Source organism: Mus pahari, chromosome 4, assembly GCF_900095145.1.
Source record: "Mus pahari chromosome 4, PAHARI_EIJ_v1.1, whole genome shotgun sequence".
In the NCBI taxonomy this organism is placed as follows: Eukaryota; Metazoa; Chordata; class Mammalia; order Rodentia; family Muridae; genus Mus; species Mus pahari.
The window spans coordinates 47,250,256-47,274,343 of record NC_034593.1 but is presented as its reverse complement, the minus strand read 5'-3'; the positions used below and the strand labels follow the sequence as shown (position 1 = coordinate 47,274,343).

At 38.9% G+C, this 24,088-nt stretch overlaps 1 protein-coding gene across 4 annotated transcripts in view; it reads right to left on the bottom strand.

Moving 5' to 3' along the window:
• Trpc4 (transient receptor potential cation channel subfamily C member 4) overlaps positions 1-24,088 on the bottom strand; it is a 164,288-nt gene that overhangs the window by 117,500 nt on the left and 22,700 nt on the right. For 2 of the 4 annotated variants that reach the window (XM_029537834.1, XM_029537836.1), the window contains exon 2: positions 7,370-7,774. The exons of 1 other annotated variant lie outside the window; for it this stretch is intronic. In XM_029537834.1, coding sequence (XP_029393694.1) covers positions 7,370-7,747 — 378 coding nt within the window. In that variant the 5' untranslated portion in view covers positions 7,748-7,774. Of the gene's footprint in view, positions 1-7,369; positions 7,775-14,899; positions 14,924-24,088 lie in introns of those variants that run through there. One more of the 4 variants, XM_029537835.1, reaches the window with a different exon arrangement.

Here is a 24,088-nt window from a genome sequence, read left to right as displayed (position 1 = left end):
CTAGAATAGGGAACAAAATACCCATGAAAGGAGTTACAGAGACAAAGTTTGGAGCACAGACGAAGGATGGACTATTCAGAGACTACCCCATCCCATCATCAGCCACCAAACCCAGACACTATTGCACATGCCAGCAGATTTTGCTGAAGGGACCCTGATATAGCAGCCTCTTGTGAGGCTATGCCAGTGCCTGACAAACTCAGAGGTGGATGCTCACAGTCAGCTATTGGATGGAACTCAGGGCCCCCCATGGAAGAGTCAGAGAAAGTACCCAAGGAGCTGAATGGGGTCTGCAACCCTATAGGTGGAACAACAATTTGAACTAACCAGTACCCCTTGAGCTCATGTCTCTAGCTGCATATGTAGCAGAAGATGGCCTATTCAGCCATCATTGGGAAGAAAGGCCCCTTGGTCTTGCAAAGATTATATGCCCCAGTACAGGGGAATGCCAGGGCCAAGAAGTGGGAGTAGGTGGGCAATGGAGGAGGGGTGGGGGTGGGGTATAGGGAACTTTCGGGATAGCATTTGAAATGTAAATAAAGAAAATATCTAATAATAATAAAAAAAGAACAGGTCTACATTCAGTACCCAGGGATATATTTACTAAATATCCACAGACAGTGAAAAGAAAGGGTTATATAGTTCTAGTTATTGGTATTTTTTTCTAGGACATATTTTTGAATTAACATGCTAATGCCAGAATTCCATTTCACGCTCTTTAGTTTTTCTGATTTCATAATAGTTAATGTTTCTAAAGCTACAGAATTGTATTATAAAGATTATTGAGACTGTAAACCTTCCCCATATGCACTGGCATGGAAAGAAAAGAACAAACTGTGCTCACCTGGAGCTGCTTCCCTATCTTCAAATACGAACAGAGAAGTCATATGTATTTCAGGGTAAACTGTAAGACAATCTGGGTTATTGATCTATGTGTATCTGTAGGAAGGCAGAGACAATGGTCTGGTATAGTGATGGTAGTATTACTATATTGGCATCACATGTAAATTTGTAAAAGTAAAAAATGTAAGCATCTATACTGGATAGCTTTGTGTCAACTTGACACAGCTGGAGTTATCACAGAGAAAGGAGCTTCAGTTGGGGAAATGCCTCCATGAGATCCAGCTGTGGGGCATTTTCTCAATTAGTGATCAAGGTGGGAGGTCCCCTTGTGGGTGGGACCATCTCTGGGCTGGTAGTTTTGGATTCTATAAGAGAGCAGGCTGAGCAAGCCAGGGGAGGCAAGCCAGTAAAGAACATCCCTCCATGGCCTCTGCATCAGCTCCTGCTTTCTGACCTGCTTGAGTTCCAGTCCTGCATCCTTTGGTGATTAACAGCAGTATGAAAATGTAAGCTGAATAAACCCTTTCCTCCCCAACTTGCTTCTTGGTCATGATGCTTGTGCAGGAATAGAAACCCTGACTAAGACAGCATCATTGGACTTTAAAAAGCTGGTGGTGTTAAGAATGCATGGTCACAGAACCACAGCTCAGGAAGATGCAGAATTCTCAAATCAAGAGTGGAGAAGTGAGGCAGAGGGCAGCCTTCTGTCAGTCCTTCTTGGCCTTTCCCAGTACTTCACAATTTCTAGTGACTATTGTCCAGATGCTATGACCATGGCAGAGTACAGAGGGCCACAGTTAATATTTATTGGGCAACCAGACTTAAAATAGCATCATAATATTTAGAACAAATATGCAGAATACATAGGACCAGAACATGTTTTAAAATATGTCCATTCCGTACCATAAATAAGAAAGATTAATGATTCTAATGTCTTCTATCCAAATTGATGCTGTGGCTAGAGCCAGGCCAGCCAGGTCAGTACTTGTTTTCAAGGAGTCAGAGGTCTCAAGACTGATGATTCCTCCTTACCACTGGGAGGAACAAGGCTGCCTACCTTTATAAGATGGAGTAAACATTCCCAGGAGATAACAAATAAACTACTTAGCCAGGCTACTATAGCTAACATCAGCAGCAGCAGACAGCTCTGCATTACAAATGCTTCAAACAGGCCAAGTGCAAGGCACTCTATGAAGCCCCTTCCCTTTTCTTCTTTTTGATGTAAAGTAAAGTACTGGATTAAATGCCTTCATGATCTGCCACAGTTATAGAATCCTTGAATTGTTTGTAGTTAAGCTTCAGAATCAATGTGTCTTAAACCTAAATACTCAAGGATCTCACTGCTGAACTAATTAATATCATTCTGAGGACTTTATGGGATTAACGGGAATCTCCTAAAAACCAGGTTAGCACCATCTCGTTTAACACCTGACACAGACAAATGCATGTCATCTACGAATTTCAGTCTCCCCAAAGTCACAGCTCCTCTAGTGTCGTGTCCAGATCATCGACGGCCTCTTCTGGGAACTTGCTTACTTGTATATAAATTTCAGGGTGTCATTTCAAAGCTGCTGTGTCAGGAACTGCAGGTGGGGACAGGCAGCTCATCAGGCCCATCCTGTGAGTCTGAGGATGCTAAAAGTGCTGAAGCATTGGTGTAAATGAAGAGTGGGAAAACCCATTCGGCCTCTGGAGAAACACTTACTGGAGCAAATGCAGGTGTAGGTGATCTGGTCTCTGAAGACATCTAGGAGGCATGTCAACCGGAAATAGTTCAAATTAAAGTAACCAAGGATGATGAGGATTCATCCTTGTCTATTGTCTCTAGGAAAGAGAGGTAGGCACCATGAAGGATGCAGAGTTCAGAAAAACAAACATACAGAGGGTACCAGTATTAGGATGCTAGCAAAAGAGCTGTCCCTGTGAGGATACACAATGTGCCACCTTCACCCGGGTCTGGAGAACCACAGGTTGTCTGTGCCCTCATTAGACCCAAGACACCAACTATTGTTCTTCTCATTATTATAGAAATACTTGCAAAAACCTCGACATACTGAGATCTGATCTATGAAGACCTACATTAAATACAGAAGGAGGTTTATGATTAGCTTTTACTTAGCTAGAGAAACTGAACCCTTGCATTAAAAGCCACACTGAGAAGAGTTACTTGATGTGCTGCGAATCCATAAATACTTCAAGACAATTAGGGCTAAGATGTGTGAAGCTGTTAGGAACTACAGAGATCTGGGTGCTTGCTTGCTTTCCCTACTCTCATGTATCTACTCATCCAGACCCCATTAGACCTCCATTCCCAATTAACTCTGAAGTATTAATAGCCATTCACAACTAAATATAACCAATCTGGTCTGCTATATCCACTCCAGTAGTGACAAGCATGACAGGCCAAAAGCCTGGATGCAGTCCTGAGGCAAAGAGTTTCCCAGAAACTTAGTCTCCTGGAACTGTGGCATCCCATAGCACATATGCTCCAATTTTGTCCTTACAAATGGATCTGTGTGCTTCCTTTCAGTATTGTTTTGTTATAGGTGCCTCCAAGCAATGACTTGCCAAATACCTAAGCAAAATTGAACTTTGCTTCCTGGTCTTCACCAATGCCATAGGTAGTCCTTGAGCTGACCCTGGGATTGGAGTTCAGAAAGAATGTTGCCTATTCAGTGACATTCAGAATTGCCTCTAGTATTGTAAGAGAGAAAGTGAAAGAAATCAGGCTTTACTATCTACTACATAGAGTTAGAAATCTCAAGGTAAGCTTAGCAAAGTAAGTGTAGAATTCTTAGTATAGTTATGTACGGCAGACTACATTACTTATTAGTAGAAAAGTCCCCCCACACTATCACTTAGAATAAAAGCCAAGTTGCTCCCATACACAGGAATTTACAATGGATTAGGGAGTAGAAGGGCTGTGGTTTTAGAGTATTGCATTATTCATGAGAAGGTTAGCTAGAACAGAACTCCCTAATTAGAACCAGGACTTGGGTGTGAAAGCCCTTGCCCCAGGAGTGTAAAGACCTCACACCTGGCTTCTAAGACTATAGCTGACCTTAGATAGAGCTGACTTTGTCTCAGTTGTTTTATTGCCCAGTTCCTGCCAGTCTTTGTGTTTACATTCTTCTGTTTTGTGTAAGAGTCATTAAGCATCCAGTAACCTCATTTGTACCTTGCCGATGTGTCACCTAACTTCCCTATTTTATTCTGTATAAAAGTTTGATGCTCCATTTGACAAATTACATTCAGATATAACACACTCTCTCATTTGCCGAATCCTCGCTCACCTGTAACCGAACCCGAGTTTTGCCCATAGATCGGGGACCCAAGTGAGATCCGTCTGCAGCACTGGTCCCTTAGGCCTTTTCTCATAGAGTCTATTTTAGCCAATGCTCTTACAATTTCCCAAGGTATTAAACCAGGCATCACTATCTTTTCCCTATACACGTTTCCTGCTTTCTTGTACCCTCTACCCTGTAACAGAGTGTGTTTATGAAATCCAGTTTTTTTTTAACTTCATAAAGATGACAGAATGCTTTTCCTTTCATTTTTTTCTGTTGTAACCATAGTGGGTTTTCCCCGTTCTTTCTCTGTAACTAGAGCTTAACACCTTTGAGAATAGGAATTGCTGTCTCTCTTTAGGCTCCAGCCCAAGGCCTACCAGTCTAAACCAGCAGAAATTACTCCCTGGTGAGTATAATTAAGAAGTGCACTAGTTCATTTCAAGTCTCCCAGTGCTCATAACTGGTGTGTGTGTCACCAAACACTGGATCTTTTCCAGAGAAAAATATGTAGCATGTGACAAATTTGTAAAATAATAATATGTCAATAATGCACACATATTTCAAGATCTTAGTGATTTGCTAATAATTGGTTTATAAAGGTTTTATCTTAGAACCCCTTCCTTGGCCTTCACTTTAAGTTACATTTATCAAACCTAGTAGATTATTACTGTTTTCATGCCTTGATACTTTGCTCCAGTGACCTCAGCATTAGTATTGATATGTTTTAGAATATTCAGGGATAAATATGCATCTATACATCTGGAATTCTGTTGATTACCCCAATACACAAAATTATTTCAATAATTGCAAGGGTTATCTTAAAAAACCTATACTTTATTTTTAAAAGGTCCAGTTAAAAATATAATTTGTTTCCAGCATCACAAGATGAATGAAAAGCAGCATTCCAATTGATGTTGTCCATGTCTAAAAGATGTGCTACCTTATGAAATCACACATACACAGCCAAACACTATTGGGGTTGAACACAGCTCTTGTCCTTTATGGACTTTTAAGGACTGAACTGTATATGTTCATCCTGCCAAAGCCTCATCTCTATTATTCAGTAGACCAGGCACTCTAAGATAGTCTGGGATTATTCTTTAAAGAATGATCAAGTTCAAATCAAAAAGGACAGTTTTCCCTTAATATCCTATGCCAAAGTAGAGTTCTAAAACGCACAAATAGAAGAGGGATTCTTGGCCAGGAGCCTCATGTGAGAGACATCTTCCAGAGGCACACGGCCTGGGAAGCTTCAGAGGCTTGGCAAACTGCAAACCTTTACTACTTTCTATTAATAATCAGGGTCCAAGTGCCTGTAAGGAGCCAGGACCTACTTGGGAGATGAGGATTTAGCTCAGAAGTTGAACGTTTTTCAACAAACACTCTTATCATAGAAGGTACCTTCTCCAAACACCAGATTTCTCCAGTTTGTACAAATGACAGTGTCTAAAAAGACACGGAAGAACCCTCTAGAAAGCAAACCCATGAGTCTCTTCAGTAACACATGAAAAAATACATTAAATGCCGATTTTGTCCTACAGGCTTCTGGGCATCTATAGTGGTCTACATGGAAGACTTAGCACCTGACCTATGGGTACTTAAGCAAAACTACAAGGGAGTATACAATATAGTGTGTTGCTAGTAGAACATGTGCTTTGGGGCTATGATTACAGGCACAAATGTAAAGCCCAAAGGTGTCTAAGGGTAGCATCTTGGGTCTTCAATGTTCTCTGTACTGAAGCTTTGGCCCCAGGGTATCAGTGGTCAAAGGTCAATCTTTTGGGACCCGATTGAGGCTTTCATCATATGAATGCATTATTTTAGTACTGGATTCCTAGGTTTATGGGCTACAGGAAAATGACCGAAACTATTGTAGGTAGCGCCCAGTTGGACAACCATAGGCTATAATCTCTGAACTGTGAGAATCTATCTTTACTCCCCTAAGCTAGTTACTTTCCAAGGCTGTATCACAGTGATGTAACTCAACCACTATGAGAGCAGAACCTCAGCTTGTACCCATTAATCCAGACTCCTACTTTCTCCATCTGGGCGATTGAAGCATCTTAGTGGTGTAACATTGAGATCAAACAGTTAAGTGTCTTTAGGTGTTACTGTAGCTTTATGCCCCAATCTAGGTTTGCCCAAGTGTCCAACGGTCAACATAAACTTGATCCTATCAATGAAGTTGAACAATGTAAGAAGGTAGTCCACAGCTGTATATGAAACAAAACAAAGCTGGCCAAGAAATAAGCAGAGAAATATGATTTCTTTACAGTTTTAATTTATCAAAGTTTTGGTTCAGGGAAGACGGAGTGAATGAAGGTAAGTTTTGAGAATGAATCATCGGTTACAACATCTCAGAACTGGGAGAGATGCTCAGCCACAGTGTTCAACCGACTAACTGTGAAGAGCTTGGTCAAAGAAGCAAAGGCAGTGAAGTAACCATAGCACAGTTTGGGTATGTGATTCCTCATACGCCATTGTTTTCAGACACAGAAAACTGTTATCAAACAGGCAGAAATATCTTAAAGTGGAATGGACACACCTTCCATGATTCCACTTTGAAAGATGGATTTTGGAGCCACAGTAGCATCTGCAATGGCTTTGCCATTAACCCACCATTAGCCTTAATGCAAGAAAGTAGAGTGACCAATGTCTAGGCAACAGGATCCAACACAGGGAAGGGCGGTGTCAAAGCAAAAGATCCAGACAGATGAAAAAATGTCTTGCTTGTTCCCATCAACAGTCGCTCCATTTCTATGGAGGTAAACAAGCAGAGAAAAAGCAAGACACACTGCACTGAACTTACATCTATTTTCTTGTCATAGTAATCAAGTGCTGCCACACTTCTGCCATTGGTTGCCATGTTGCAGTCCTGCTAAGGGAAAATTTAATCTTCTTTCTAGCAGTCACTTACACTTTCTTAAGTATGAATTCGCAAGAAGCCTTAAGAGTGTGTTAACAGACAATATCAAAATAATTAGATGGCTGTGTTTGCTTTTATGGGAAGATGCAGCAACATAACATGCAAGGAGGTTAAATAGAAAAATAATCCAACAAATTACAGTTTGATAGTTCAGAATGTTAAAAAGAAATGAAAGACCGAAGAAAAATCATGCGCGCGCGCGCGCGCGCACACACACACACACACACACACACTCACACACACAGTGTTTACAAATCTAAAGAAACTTCCTATAGGCAAAATAAACCAAAAACAACACACTCACACCCACCTGCTTCTCTCCACTTGGCTTTTTGTGGTTCAGCAGTAGCTCCACGGCTCCAACCACCTCTTTTCTGATGGCGTGAAGCAGCGCATCGCCTACGTAGACATTGAAACTCAACAATAGTTCAATAAGCTCCAGGTTCTCATTTTCAATGGCAATGAGGAGGGCAGTCCTTCCAAGGGGGTCAATGCAGTTAATGTTGATTTTAAAATAAATCTCAGCTTCCTCCAGAGATTTCTTGACGCTTGCATAGTCCCCCTTCTCCACAGCATTCAAGTAGGCTTTCTCTGATGGTGAGAGTTCAGACTCTGCTCTGACAATCCTCAGTGGGATGCGGTCTCTGTAGGGGGCGTTGACATTTCTTTTGTAATAGAACTGAGCCATGCTTCAGGCCATGCTAGTCCATCATCTCTAGGAGCACAGAGAGAAAGCTGAGTGTGAGCATCTGCATGCCTATTAAATCAGGCATCATGCATGCTATCAAACGCACTATCATTACCGACAACAATAGTGGCTCTATTGATGAGTGAAAGATACTTTTCCTTAGGTAACAAAAATAGATATCTACTCAGCTGCCTAGAAAACAGAAGATAATTTTTAAAAAATATTTAATTATAAGCATGTATGTGTGCACCTGTGACAGTTTATGTGCATGACACACACGCAGGTACTCACAGAGGTCAGAAGAAAGCACGCGATTCTCTGGAACTAGAGTTACAAACTGTTATGAGGTACCATGTGGGTTCTGGGAACTGAACTTAGGGTCTTTGCAAGAGAAGTCAATGCTCTTAACCACTGAGCTGTCTATCTCTGCAAGCCCAACAACATCTAATCTAACAGTAGAAAAGTATCTTAAAATTTTAAAGTAACATTTAGCTGAGAATTCAGCTGGCATCTTTGAGAAATTATTTGCAGATATACATATTTATACACACATATTAATATACATATATATGCATGTATGCACATACTTATATATGTGTCCACACACACACATGTGCAAAGCATGGAAAATTAGAAGTGATAGTTTATGGTCCCTTCAGGAATGTTCAAATACACCATTCACTGTAAGATTTGCTGATCATGAAGCTGATGCGGCAGTTGTAGAGTCCTATCATGGTAGAAAAAAAACTTCTCATTTGTATGTAGTCTGTCCTTAACATTAACAAGTATTCACATTAAAGTTAGTGCGAATTAAAGAAACTACTGTCAATGAAATAACATATTGAGTTTAATGAATGTAATTTTTTTCTGTTTCTGAGTTCAATGAGGGAGAAATAATATATACTGATGATATTATCATGAGACTATAAAATCAACCTAGAAAAAAACAAAACAGAAACAATGTACTTTGAAAGTATATTTCTCAGTTCCTCCAGCTCTATGAGATGACCATCCTACAATGTAGGGAATGTTTCTTTTGAAAACTTATTTGTATTTGGAAGTCACATTAAAGATTACCTGAAGCTGAGAAAATAACATAATCACACATGAAATAAGCTACTGGAAACAGTACTGTTTCAGCAAAAAATCTAGTGTGCTAAAGTCTCAGGAAAAATTATACTTTACATATAAATTCTGTACTGAAGTTTTCTGCATCTCTTATCTGTTACTTTTACTATTCTCTGAAAACATGAGAGTCAACATCTATAGTGTAAAACTAAAATAAATGGGTCCTATAAACCACTTGCATATTCCTAGTAATTGGTGTTTGTTAGCCTAATGGATGTCTGAGTAAGTGAGCCTGATATATACAGTGCTTTAACTGTAGATTAAACAGACTATGCACTAACAAATGTGACCATATCTTTAGAGATTTATATTTTAGTTTTTAATTTTTTGTATATGTGCATGTCTGTGTGTGGTTATGTGCTCAAGAGTCAAAAGAGGACATTGGATCCCTTGGACCTAGAGTTACAAGTGTTTGTGTGTCACCCCATATGGGTCCTGGGAACTGAATTTAGGTTCTCTGAAAGAGTAGGAAGCAATTTTAACTGCTGAGCCACCTCTCCACCCCCAAATATGACCATGTTTAATAGCTTTCAACTAGGGAAACTAAATTGTTTAGCTAAAGCTTCTTCCTATTGGTGATTTCAATGATCATGTAATTAAGTTTCAACCTTTGCGCCTCCAGATTATTCATCATGAATTCTCCAATGTCTAGGTATATGAATTAATAATTAAGACCATTATTTCATAATCTGCTACTGTTCAGTGTGTTATAATTGACATTTTCTTCAGGTGTCTTCATAGACTAGTTAGACTTGAGTATGTCACATCTATTAATATTAGACACAAAAACTAGTTAAGTAAAGTCTGAGTATAATTTAATTATTCTGAAGATCTTTTGACTCATTTTGGAAGAGAAGAATGACTTCTGTTACATAAGGGCAGGGACACTTTATTATTCTTTGAGTATGATGAAACCATTGACAAATCAAAATTCCAATGATATTACTATCTTTTAAGGATATGATCTTGAATCCCCATTTAAGCACCATTACTACAAGTTACTATAAGTAACTATGAGCATAAGTTACTATTAAAATATTGTCTCCTAAGGAGGAGGTGAGAAATTTCTGCAGGGCTTGAAGTTAGCATCCAAAACACCCGGGATAGATGCTGTAGACCTCACATGCTAATTGTGCATAGATCACAGCATGAATGGTTCCTACTGGTGACACTTAGCATTTCTATTCTATTCTTACAGTATATAAAATTCTGCTATCTCATCTTGTCCTTATATACAATACTTAAGAAAATATACATTTTCTTTATGTTCTTGGGTTTGATGTTTCTTACCAAATCATATATTTTGTCTGAGAAAGTAAACACAGGTAAAACTGAGATACACATGAATTACATACACATATATAAAAATTTTGTAGAAATAATAGTTCATCTGGATTGGGAATTGGTCAAAAAATAGAAAATAATTTCCATTTCTTTTTCTTAATAAATACTAACAATGCCATCTAATAAAGAATTAGGTTCTACATTTACTTCTCATTTACAAAATATAAATAAGATGCCAATGGAGAGAATATTAGGTGTTAGTGAACTGGGAGAGAAGAGACAGAAGAAGAAAAAATTGTTTTAATTAAAATTTATTTCACTGGATCCAGTTAACTCCCATAAACAGAACACATTCGGGTGTATTTTAAAGTGACACTATCCTGGATGACACTGTATTTCAGAGATAAAGGGATGCCGGATACATAAGAAAATCTGTTTTGTATATCCATAGGAGGAGGAAATCAACCCAGAACAAAGAATAGGTGAGAAGATATGTATCAAACTGAAGGCTTAGAAAGGTCTTTCATCTTTCAAGCTCTTGGATTTAAAAAGAGAGCAATAACATACATGGAAAGGTGCTGAGCATTCTGGAAATACAATTAAAATGTATATAGATTCGACAAAGTTCAAATATTTAAAGTGGGATATTGACACAGCTCTGCAAGCTCTGCGGCTAACACCTTTAAGAACGAGATTGTGTAAGTTTGCAGCCCAGAAACCTGGCCTTGTTGTTACTTGAGGTGCAGTGTGTAGACACAGGAGCAGTGGAAGGAGCAGATAAGGTTGATGGGGCTCCTAGGCAGACACACTTATCAGCAACTGCAGACCTGCCACTCAACGATGGGAAGTCAGTAAAAGAACAGGGCATTGAGAACAGAAAATACCTTAACCAAAAATGTTGAATAAAAGCCTGGTACAGAATCACATCTCCAAAATAAAGTTTTAGGAGCAAAAGATAATTCTCTCCACCAAGAGTACAGAAATTCGAGGTCTTCCTTCCTTCCTTCCTTCCTTCCTTCCTTCCTTCCTTCCTTCCTTCCTTCCTTCCTTCCTTCCTCCCTTCCTTCCTTCCTTCCTCCCTCCCTCCCTCCCTCCCTTCCTTTTTTCACTTCTTTTCCCTTCATTTCTTCCTTCTTTCTCTTTCCCTCCCTCCCTCTCTCCTTCCATCCTGTTTGCTAACATCCCTCCTTCCTTCCTTCCTTCCTTCCTTCCTTCCTTCCCCCTTCCCTCCCTCCCTCCCTCTCTCCCTCCCTCTCTCCTTCCCTCCCTCTCTCCTTCCATCCTTCTCTCTCTCCCTCCTTCCCTCCCTTCCTTCTTTCCTTTCTGGCCTTTTATAAATGAAACAACTCATCACACCGGGTTTCAAAGAATTAGCAGATGAAGACTAATAGTTAAAAACTTAAATCTTGCAATATGAACTTTGACATTCATTTTTCTTAAGTATGTTGGGAGAGTTAAGAAGAAAATGGAGTTGTGGTTTGACATCAACATGAAAAACATTTACAACCATAGATAAGCAGCAAGCTCTAGATATTCCTGGTTCTGAACTCACGTTCCCTGAAGGATCTGCTTCGTTCTGCCGTGGAATTATCAGTGAATGTGAATTCCAAATAAGACTTAGGAAATTAATAGATATCTTCCTTTCCAGTAAGTATTGCAAAGGGCAACATGAATATCCACCACTGACATGCATGTTTACATATGTGATCCTGTGCTTCAAGGAAAAAGCCAGCCTTGAGCCCACAGGCATAGGAAGCTACTTCACATACTTAGGAATTTGTTATGAAATAGCAGCAGCAATAAAGAAATACACTTTACTAACTAAAATATTATGACATCTGAGGATTTTAAAGAGAGAAATAAAGATTATACTTATTTTTAAACTTGAAGACTCTTAGGATTTAATAGGGACCAAACTCGAAGCCAAACATTGCATGTACTTTTGTTCCATGCGTGGAAGAATGCAGTGGCGACGTTATAGTTACTTAGCTGCCTTTTTGCCTCGACAGTCTTAGGGATGCATCCCTAATCAGAAATAGATGTAACAAAGGCTAGATTCCACCCTGAGAGTTAAAACATATCCGTCAACGTCCTTTACCCCTCAAGATGCAAAGAAGTTCTCTTTCATCTTACTCCAGCAGTAAATCCCACTGTTTCCACCCATTTTCATTTTCCTAAATCCTTACGGTCACTTTTCTCTGCTGCCCTGGCTTCTGGAGCATGCGTCTCTAATGCTCCATCTTCTTCATCACCAACATGACTCTGTCCACTGGGCCCTTGTCTGCTTGTATAATGTTCAAATGTTAACATGGCCACCACTATTCTTCCCTCTATTGACACCCTTATTCTTGTCCTGTACTATGTATTTAAAATTTCCTATGAAATGCAAACTTATGCTATAAAACACACACACACACACACACACACACACACACACACCCCATAATATCCACTAAGTTCTGGGTCTGGGTTGCACAGTGGGTAGCCAGTAGTCAACCATATGTAGCCATCTGCTCACAAATGAACTCAAGCAGCCACATTTCCTCAGTAGCAGCCCTCTCTGTAACATCAGCATACTTCATTGTCTCCTACCTTTTAGATGGACCTTGCTAATAATGTCACTGATGCCCACAGTAGTATGGGTGTGCTCTGTCTATAAGATGCCTGCCTGGTTATATCACTGTGCCACTAATAATCCCTGGAAGGTCAATTTCACTAACAGAAGACCCCTCATTTATTAAGGACTCCCCTCAACCCAGTTTTGAAGACTGCCCATAGCAAACTCTGTTTTTGCACTGACAAGAATGCCAAATTTCTTGGCTACCGTGACCCATGCTTCTTTTCCCTACCTGACTACTGTTCTTCTCTTTGAGCCTGTTGCAACTCCTGCCAAGTTAGAAAACATTAACCTCAACCTCTGAAAATCCTCATTCTTTCCCTCTTAAAGCATGGCAATGTGACCCTTTCTTTGAATGTGTGCCTCACAAACCTTGTGGATTCCTGAAATTTAGGATTGTCTAAAATGGGCATGGAGATTGCCATGCATAGCTTTGCATCAGGGCCCTACATTTGCTGACTCAGAGAACTGCCCCGTATGTCTTTAAGGCTATATTTCCGCCATTTTAAATAGTAAAATGTGATTAAGTGGTCAAATGACTTTAACCATTTGCCTAGAGTTGGTTTAGCACTGTCTGTCAGCAACTAGGAAGCAGTCTGCACAGCATACTTCTTTTTTAAATGTATTGTTCTTCTCCACATGTTTTTCTCTCAAGCTCTTGTTAATTACCTTCAGAAGTATAATTGTGATGCATAAATTAAGAGAGGTATGTAATTCCTAACTCTAGAAGATGCCTCTCATCTCCATGATCTAAAACATGTGGTGTTTAGGGAATAAGATTTTCGCTACTTGTTAGTCCTTGGAGAGGAATATGGGAACAAAAGGAGAAAGATAAAATACAATAGGAAAGAGTATGAATATCATATTCAAGAGTAGAATTAATGTACCAAATGACAGAAAGCTAGGATGTGTGAATTCATCTCTAAAAAAATTCAAGAAGACAAGAGGAAAACTTTGAGAATAATAAGTTATTAAGTAATGATGAATTCTACCAAGGAAAGAAAATACTCAAGCAAAGTGGTGATTGAATTTAAGAAGGCTGGAAGTGTTATCTTCCGATAAGAGATGGAAATGAACAGGAAGTGCGCTTAGAAATCAAGTGACATGTGTACAGAATGGGATGCAGAAGGGATGATTGAAGTGATGGAGAGTGGACCAACACTTTCATAGTTTTTACAGAAGTCAGCCATGCTCAAATAAGACCTAATAGGGCAAGAATCTACACACAGAGTACTTAAGGGCAACTTCCTGTAGACAGAACAGTTAGAAGGGGAGCCAGGTCTCTGTAAGGCCTACAGCAACCTGCTTGATTAGGAATAGGCATGTTCATACTAATTAGCTCTTTGTTTAGAGAAACACTGCCCAGGAAATGAAGACTATAAAATAATAAATGATATCAGTGTTTCACTGCTCATGCAAATAAGTTCTTGCATATCTGTGTATCTGAGATAGAATTCTCCTTATCTATGCAAACAACTCCCCTGCAAAATAACTACTGGCTTTAGTTTTTTTTTTTTTCTTCAATATTCCATCTTGTTAAATTCTCAATCCTAAATCATTAGGTTATAAATTTCATAATTCCAATCACTGCCTGTCCTAGGCAGATTTTTTATTTTGTTTTTAATCAATTTGACACAAATTGGAGTTGTCTGAGAAGAAGAAACACAGTTGAAAAAACATCTCCATAAAACTGGTGTGTAGACAAGTCTGCAGGGCGTTTTCTTGACTAATGATTGATGTGGGAGAGTCCAGATCAGTGTGGGTGGTGCTGCCCCTGGGAAGGTGGTCCTGGGTTGTTAAAGGAAGCAGACTGAGCAAGCCCTGAAGAGCATGCAATGTCCCTCCACAGCCTCTGCATCTGTTCCTGCCTCCAGGTTCCTGCCTTGGCCTCCCTCAGTCAACCATGATTCATAATACAAAATAACCCAAATAAATCCTTTCCTCCCCGAGTTGCTTTGGATCAGTGTTTGATCACAATAATATAAACCCTAACTAAGGGCACTTCACCCTGTACCTTCCGAGTTCTACCTTACTCTGTCTGCACGCAGGCAAGAATTATTGTACATATTTTGCTCTGACAACTCCTTGGTTATTATAAATTTTCAAGGCATGATCTCCCTTACTTCCCTGAGTTCCAATTAGCAGATTGCTTCGTTTGGAGATTAGATGTCAATGTTCTGTGGAATCCCAGGCATGAAACGGCTGAACATTCAGGTTGATATCTGAACTCTTAACAGCAACTTTAGGAAGCAAAGCTGTAATTCGGTTTTCTATAAAAATGAAGAGGAAAAAACTGGTTCTTTTTTAATACAATTTTCCATTTTATTAAAACCATTAAAATGTGGAAAGATAAAATTATTCGCATGCATATGGAGGTTGGTCAACTCTTTTGCTTGAAGACCACAGAACAAAGTTCACTTCAGGGGAAGGGTGGACGAGGAAGGTAAAATAATTTCCTATCATTTAAACAGTCAGGATACTTTTGATGCCAGATATCGTCATAATGCTAAGCAGACAATGTCTGGTGTGAGATTGCATCTTCTGTGTATGTCAGGAGTCTGCCTCCACAAAATTACAACAACATGGTCAACTCTTCAAGACCTGCAAGTGACAATAGCATTCAATATGCCAACATGGATTGGGGGAAATCTCACAAGCTCCACCTCTAGATGAAGAGCTCCAACAGTCCATAGCTTCTGAGGCAGGGATTATCAATCTTTTCCAAGGACAAGAGCTTAATAGGCTATCCAGACCCAAGGGATCTGCCCTCATGGCATACAAACAACTATAAATGGGCTCAATGGACTGTGTGTGTGTGTGTGTGTGTGTGTGTAACTAGAAGAGGGTCATCAAATTGGAAGAGAGTAGGAGGACACAGGAGGAGTGGGAGGGACATGAAAATGATATCAATGTAGTGTTCGTGTATGAAATTCTGAAAAAAATTAAAAATTAAAAAAGAAAAGCACTTAAATGTAATGTTCAATAAATATTTGTTAAGGGTTAAATATTGACTATCTATATCTAAAAATTTGTACACTAGACAATGACAATCCACAGTGAACAAGAGCAAACTTACATCCCTAGGGTTTATGGCTCTTGGGAGGAGCTCACAGAAACGCTAAGCACAGCCATTATAAATTTTGGTATGAGTTTTAGCGAAAACAAATGGTGAGATGAAATAGAAAACTATGGCAGAAAGACAGAGTAAGAGAGCTATGTTAGGCAAGACAGATGGGGTAGCCTATGTGAAGAAGGCATAACAAACATAAGCCACGTAAACAAACCACAGACAACCATTACACTGAAGACATGCTAGCAAGGAAACTGAGGCAGGAGGGACGTAAGAAATTCTAAGATACGAACAAAAAACAGATGAGACTGAAACTAGACAGTGGCCTGAGGCTTGGGAGGATGGTGGAACTTATTCCAAACCTCATCAAAAGCTGTAGAGAGTCTCAGGATGGAGGAATGTGGAAACATGGGCCCCTAAGGGCAGAATGCAAAACTCCCAGACCTCAGTAAAACAGTCACAGAAATGCAAATGCCTGCTTCTGCTTTATGAGTTTATTGATGTTTTATCAGTGCTCTAAGTATGAATATTTTAACTGATTTTAACCTTTCCCCCCCATCCTCTGAGTTTTTATAATTTCATAAAATACAAAAAGTTTCAGGAATGTATCTATATAGTTTTAAAACAAAATATGTCTAATTACTTACTTTTCATAATAATTTCAGTGTTCTAGAAAGTGATTCATAGCCTAATGAGTGGCTACTTGCTAGTGACTTGTTGGTCCTTAAACTTCTCCTTATTTATAGTTACAAAGCACAAATAGCTTTAAGAAAGCATTCTGAGTACAGGAGGCAGCACATTCTGTAAGTACAAGATCAGACGAAGAAACATAAAATAACCTCTCTCAGGAATGACTTATTTGATGACACAATATACCCAAGTGAATCACCACACTCAGTTCTGTAGACAAGAACTGATCTCTCTCTCTCTCTCTCTCTCTCTCTCTCTCTCTCTCTCTCTCTCTCTCTCTCATGTGTGTGTATGTGTGTGTGTTGTGTGTGTATGTGTGTGCGTGTGTGTGTGTGTGTGTGTTTTCATGGCTATAACTCATGGTAGCTCTTTTGTCCAAAACAGAAAAAATAAATTCTTTTAGTAAGGGAAAAGTGACATAAAATGCTTGAATTTGGAGGCACACATACACAAATGAATAAATATTTCTGAAAAATTGAAACACTTATACCAGTTGGGATACTCTTGGAGAGGTGAGGAGAAGATGCCATGTGGCTTAGCTCACAGGCAGCAGTGCTGGTGGGCAACTCAGTCAAAGACAGACCCAGGGAGAGGAAGCATCAGTCTGGGGATGGAAATGCACAGTGATGTTGGAATCACTGGTTAGCAGCTTTGGAAACTTCATCTGCAGCTTCACTGAAATGTGTTCTAAATTGGCTAAAAGTTAAATGCTAAAAGAAACCAAGCGACAGGTTAGGCAAAGGGCAGTCTTTCCTGTTGATACGGAAGGGAATTCTACAGAACAGCATGAGAAAAATGAGTATGAGAAACTCATGCCAGCCATACATATCATTACAAAATTCTTAGTCCTATATTTCAATAGAATGTGCAAAGTTAAATTTTAAAAATAAGGAATGATTTAAAGTGCATTTGACCAACAATTTTACTCAATAGAAAATTTTAAAAAAAAATCACCAACATTCAAATAACAAACTTAATAACTCTCTCAGAGAAAAGGTAATGTAAATATGCAAATATCATTTCAAAAGTCTTTTGGCTTCACTGATCTCCCACGTCTGAGAAGTTAACCAATAAGATAAAACACAGTGCACATGAAGTATGCTCGGATTATAGACAAAGGAACACCGAGTGCCAGAAAGAATATAGAAGACACACTCCTCATAAGCCGCTGGTGGGGCTTGACACTGAAAAGGAATTAGAAATATGTGTATTGGTCCTTTGAAAGGTTCAAGTTGTTTACAAAGAGTACTTTTCTTCCACAAATCTGCTTAAGAGTTACATTTTACAAGGCAGGCAGTAGATGCGCTAAAATAAATGTGAATATTATTCACTGTTGGAAAAAAAACAGACACTCAAAAGTACAAAGCCACCAGCTAGTCAAACCGTGTATTGAATACGGATGAAATGAAATGTCTTCAAATGGGGTCTGGAGAGATACTCAGCTGTTAGAGAGTGTGTATTGTTCTTGCAGGGGACCCAGGTTAAATTCTGAGCACCCACATCTGTTGGCTCATAACTGCCAGTCCTCAAGAGAAATGATGTCCATTTACAAAGGCACCAGCGCTCATGTGCACATACCTGAAGACACATGTCCATGCACACAGTTAAACATAAAAATAAATATTAAAAAAACCTTCAGATATTAAAATAGTGTAATGTATATTTACTGTCTATGGTAAACAGCTCTTCCATGATAAATGGTAATTGTGGATCAAATTTTGAATGCATCCATGCAACAGAAAACCCTATATTAAGAATGTTGTAACTACATTAATAATTATTAATGATAACTCATCTGTGGGTAATAAGTGATATTTGTTTTCATATTTAAATATTAAAATAAGTACACAATAAATTTCAGTGAAAACAAACACTCTTTAGCCACAAAAGTCTGCTTGTTAAACGAAACTCTAATCTGCTTCGTATTTAGTAGCACACTTGTGTTGAGATGGTATTTTGACTTTGACTTGTTTTTCATGGTATTAACAGCTACAGGCCAGACAAATCCATCGCAATTACACATTCTTTCCAACAAAACAGAAGGATGCAGCAAAAGATGAGAAAAAGAAATAGCTCACTTCAAAGGAAAGCCTATCAGAATTACAGCTGGGTTTCCTCCTGAAACAGCGAAAACATTAAAGAAAGCACAACACATTAATGAAAAATTAGAAATGCCTGAATGATATCCACCAAGCTATAAAACACCATAATTGTCCATCCACACTATGATACTCAGCAAAACTATCTATTAAAATTGAAGTAGAATTTTTTCGAAGTTGTCAACAGCAATAGGAACCACAGAGAGTGCAAAAACTCCTGGATGCTAAACAACACCCTGCTGAGGGGTAACTGGACAAAAAGAGAAATCAAGGAGGAGATTGAACACTCCTAGAATTGTAGGAAAATTCAAAGTCAGCATACACAAACAAATGTGGCACAACGAAGGCGTTCTGAACAAGAAAGTTTACAGCAGTAAGTACCTACAGAAATTCTGACAGACTGAAAGACATAATCAGAATCAGCACTGGAACCAATGAGTCAGAAATAAAAAAAAAAAATCAAGAATCTGTGAACTGAAAACTTGGTTCTTCGAAAAGATGATTGACAAACTTTTACCCAAATTAATCAGGAGAAAGAAAAAAATACTCAAACTAATAAAATTAGAACTGAAAAGGTAGAGATGACCACAGAACAATTTAAGAATACATTTTTAAAACTTCTATTGGGCTAACCTGGGAAATTTTACAGAAATTAATTTCTAGATGCCTAAAATACACCAAATTAATCCTAGATAAATTAATAATTTAAACAGATAAAAAAAAAACACCAATGAGATTGCAGTTATACTAAATGTTATGCAGCCTGAAAAAGTCCAGGACGTTGTTTTCACTGCAGAATTATACCAAAACATCAAAGAACTCACACTAATGCTATCTAAGTTATTCTAAAATATTGAAAGGGCTTCCAGTTATTTTTATGAAGCCAGCATTACTCTGATTCCCAATCCAGATAAAGACTCAACAGAAAAAAGAAATTACACATTGAACTCCCCAATGAATAAATATGCAAAACCAAAATGCAGACAAACCAAATTCAAGATCATATGAAAAAGACCATCCAAACTGTCTTCAATCTAGAGATTTAGGGATGGTTCGATATAAATAAGTCAGTAAATGTTATCTATCACATAAATGGACTCAAATATACAAATTATATGACAATATCATTAATATGTAAAAATAATAATTTTTTGAAAAAAGTACTTGGACAGGCAAAGGATGGATGAACATAACCCAACATAGTAAGGTCATGGCTACATTGCTACATGTGACAAACCTACAGCTAACATCATGCTAGATGAGGAAAATTTCACAAAGCCTTCCTATTAAGATTGGGAATGAGTCAGGGGTGTCCATTCTATCCAATCCCACTCAACATACTTCTTGAAGTCTTAGCCAAAGCAAAAGCAGGAAATAGAAATAGGAAAAGAAGTCAAAGTATTTGTAGATGGTGTCATTCTATGTCTAAGAGACACTAAAGACTCCACCAAAAACAACAACAACAACAACAACAAATCTCTTAAAGCCAAAAAATACTTTCAGCAAAGTCTGTATACAAAATAATATACACAAACAATAGTCATCTTATGTGACAATGATAAACAGACTGAAAAAGAAATCACTTCCATTTTCTATAGCCCTATCCAATGTGGAAGGAAGAAACTGAGGAAGACAGCATAGATAGAACTTGCATGCTGTGGACCAGAAGAATCAATAGTGTGAAGCAGTAAAAAGAATCAGCGCAAGCCCAAACAAAGTACCAGAACCTTTCTTCACAGACATAGAAAAAAGAATCCAAAAATTAAGGTGAAACACACAAGTCCAAGGTAATCAAGTTAATTTGAAAAAAAAAAACACTGCAAAAAATATTATTATACTTAAATTACCATTCTACCACAGAGCGACAGTAATAAAAACAGCATGTAGATTAATTAAAAAGAGTATAGAGAACCCAGATGTATTTCATTCAATTGCATCTCTCTGATCTTTGACCAAGGCATCAAAAAGATACATTGGATAAAAGATAGTATCTTCAACAAATGGTGCCGGGAGACCTGGATTTAAAAATGCAGAAAAATTAAAGCCACTCCTTATCTTCCACCTTACAACAAACTGGACTCCAAATGGATCAAGGAAGACATCAACCTAAGGTCTGGTACCTTGAAACTTCTAGGGGGTAAATTAGGGGAAATTAGGGAAATTTCAACATGTAGGCACAGATGAGAACTTGCTGAATGTGACCTTGGTGCTCAGGAACTAAGATTAACAATCCACAAACAGGACTTCGTGAAACTAAAAGCTTCTATACAGCAATGGACACCATCAATGTCGTGAAGATGCAGCCTGTGGAATGCAGAACATCCTTGCCAACTATACATCTGACAAAGGATTTACGTCTAGAAGCATATGTGCGGGCACAGAATGGTGGCAGGGGGAGAGAGGGAGAAGGAGAGAGAGATTAAAAACTGGGACATGACACAGAAAACAAAGTTCCCCAAAGAAGAGATATAAAAGGTTGGTAGAGAATCAACATCCTTAGCCATCAGGAAAATGCAGATTAAAACTATGTTAAGATCTGACCACATCCTAGTGAGAAAGGTCGCCATGGGTTATTTAAACGACAACAAATGCTGTCATGGATGTGGGAAAAGAGAAACACATACTGTTATTGGAAATCAGTCTGGAGTTTTCATTAAAAACTAGAAGTATCATATGTAACCCAGCTAACTACGCCTGTGGCGTGGCACATACTCTCCTCGCTGGCTAGCTTGCCTACGGTTGGAAGATGCTATCTAGATCTTCTCCAGTCTTGGGCCAATACCAACATGCCAAGGGAAGATGTATCATAATAACAGTAATATTATTATCACTAATAATAGGAAGATTGTTTACTATGCTAACCAATTAATCTTTTGATAGGATTTGAGACCTGTTCCACAAGCGAGAATCCCTGCTTGGTACTTTGAACATGGTCAAAAACAATGACAAAGGAAGGCAGATGCCCTATAGCATGACTGTTAATACCTTTTAAATGGTCATGTGGTCAAACTGCCTTCTAGATATGTGTATATTCATGGATTTGTGTTGCTCTGAACCTTGGTTGGAGCAGCTTCTTACTGGGGATGACAGTGAGCAGAGATTTATTACTGTTCCAAGTGCTGGGAACAAGCAACTAAGGGTACTTGGCTGTAGCTGGGACCACTCTATAAATGTCCCTTCAGCCTGCATCATGGACCACTGAGGAAGAGGGTGACAGAATATGATCCAGAGGATAGGGGGAGTGCTGTAATATGCTGTCCTTTGGCCCTGACAGGGCCATTGCTCACGGGAACTCATTGCAGTTACTTTCAAGACCCTCAGAATATCAAGCCAGCTAAACTTTTCAGCAGAGATGGAGGAGGGCCTCACAAAGCCTTGCCCCCTCCCTGAGGAGCTCTTTGCAATTGACGGCTGCTTTGGAAGGGAGACCCACTTTTGTTTAGTAATGTGCTCACTGATTGGTTCACCATGTCTTAAACATTGACACTGGCCCTATGAGTCTACGGGCCACACTAACAGGGCTCAGCTGGTTTGAAATAAATACATTAAAATAGAGGACATGAAGTTTGGAGGAGGACGAGATGGGGGAATCCTGAGGAAGACTGGAGGAGAAGAGTCAGAGGGAGGTATGATCAAGATACATTGTATACATGTATAGATTTTCAAATAATAAACAAGAATAAAATATTAAAGATATAAAATAATTTAATAAAATAAAGCAATTCTTTCCTTCTTTTCTTGATTTTTTTCAATCTGGTAGTTATTTTTAATGCCCTAAGAATTACTGAACTTAAAGAACAATTATGAAATCAAAAGTAATTTTTAAACCAGAATGTTCTAAAAATATGAATATTTTAGACAGCTTGTCACATATCCCAGGCTGGTCTCAAACTCACTGTGTAGTCCATGATGTCCTTGAATTGCTAGTCCTCCTGCTTCTCTGGCAAGTGCTAGGATTATATGCCAGCGTACCTTGTCTCTGCCATGCCAGAGACTGAACCCAGGGCTTCATACACTCCATCAACCAAATTTCATTCCCAGTAGTAGAAATTCTCTTATAAAGTTTTCCCCCCCCACCCCATAAAGTTTGATTATGCCCAAGGAATATAGTACTTCCTAAAACTGCGAAGGCTTATACTCCCTTGGCTAAAACAGCTTTCACATGGTACTGTGATGTTCCTAAGTAGATGGTGGGTTTGATGTTTAATGGATGTGTTATGCTCTAGTCATTGACCTTACGTGATCATTTCACATGACAACAAACTGTCAAATGATTCTCAGATATGGACTCCAAGTTCACTTCTTTAGTCTTTGACGATAATCAAGACTGCACGTATAACATTTCTTATCTGTCTGTGGGATGCCATTAAGAGCTCTGATGCTCTGAGTCTTAACAGGATTATCCACTCAAGTGACATGTTTTATATTTCTGTTAAAGTCTTATTTACACTTTAACCAAATCAAACCAGTTGCCTTAAATCCAAAGCCCCCTACATTTCTGTAAGTCGACACATTATTTAAGGTATTAATCAAGGCATGAGGAAGAGCCAAGACCTATGTTGTGATCAAGCAGCTGTCCAGCAGTGGCTCTCTCATTTAAACTATTTCCTGATCCTTCTTGGAGCCTCAGGAAAAAAATAAAGAGTTATACCACCCAAATCTACTAAAACAAATAAATAAGATACCACACCATTCACTGTGGCTGGTGGAGAACGGTTTACACAGCTTGCATTAAAACTTCCAAACAAGGAGGTGACCATTCCAAGCAGATTACATGAGACACTATAGGGGATAGACAGATTTTGATAAATAGATTCTCAAAAAGAGAATCCAGAATTTCTCAGGAATTCTCTTGTCATCCTTACTTGATAAAGACATTTGGGAGAAAACCACACCTTACAGGAGTGTGGAAGAGAGAGAAACCACTTTTCCCCATAAGGATGAGTCGTTTCCAAACAGGTACAGGTGAAAGCTATAGTATACAGATGACATTCAACCTTCTATTAGAAGTAAACGTGCCTCTGCTTATGCATTCAGCGAATGCACACCTGAGAAGTCAGCAGGTGTCTGGCCCTATAAAATTCTGACATGCCATAGTAAGAGATTAAACAGGCATGTCAACTACTTTGAGGAAACCGGGGTCTAATGGGAGGCAGTTACCAGAAACCTAACAGGACTCCAGTTAACCCCACTTCTGTATAGTAGTGTGGAAGAGCCAATGGGACTGTCATATAGAGGAAGACCATCGTGTGGATACTTCATGCCTCCTTAGAATAAGGGACAAAATACCCATGAAAGGATATAGGTACAGAGACAAAATTTAGAGCTAAGATGAAAGGATGGACTATCCAGAGGCTACCCCATCTGGGAATCCATCCCATCATCAGCCACCAAACCCAGATACTAATGCACATGCCAGCAAGGTTCTGCTGAAGGGACCCTGATATAGCGGC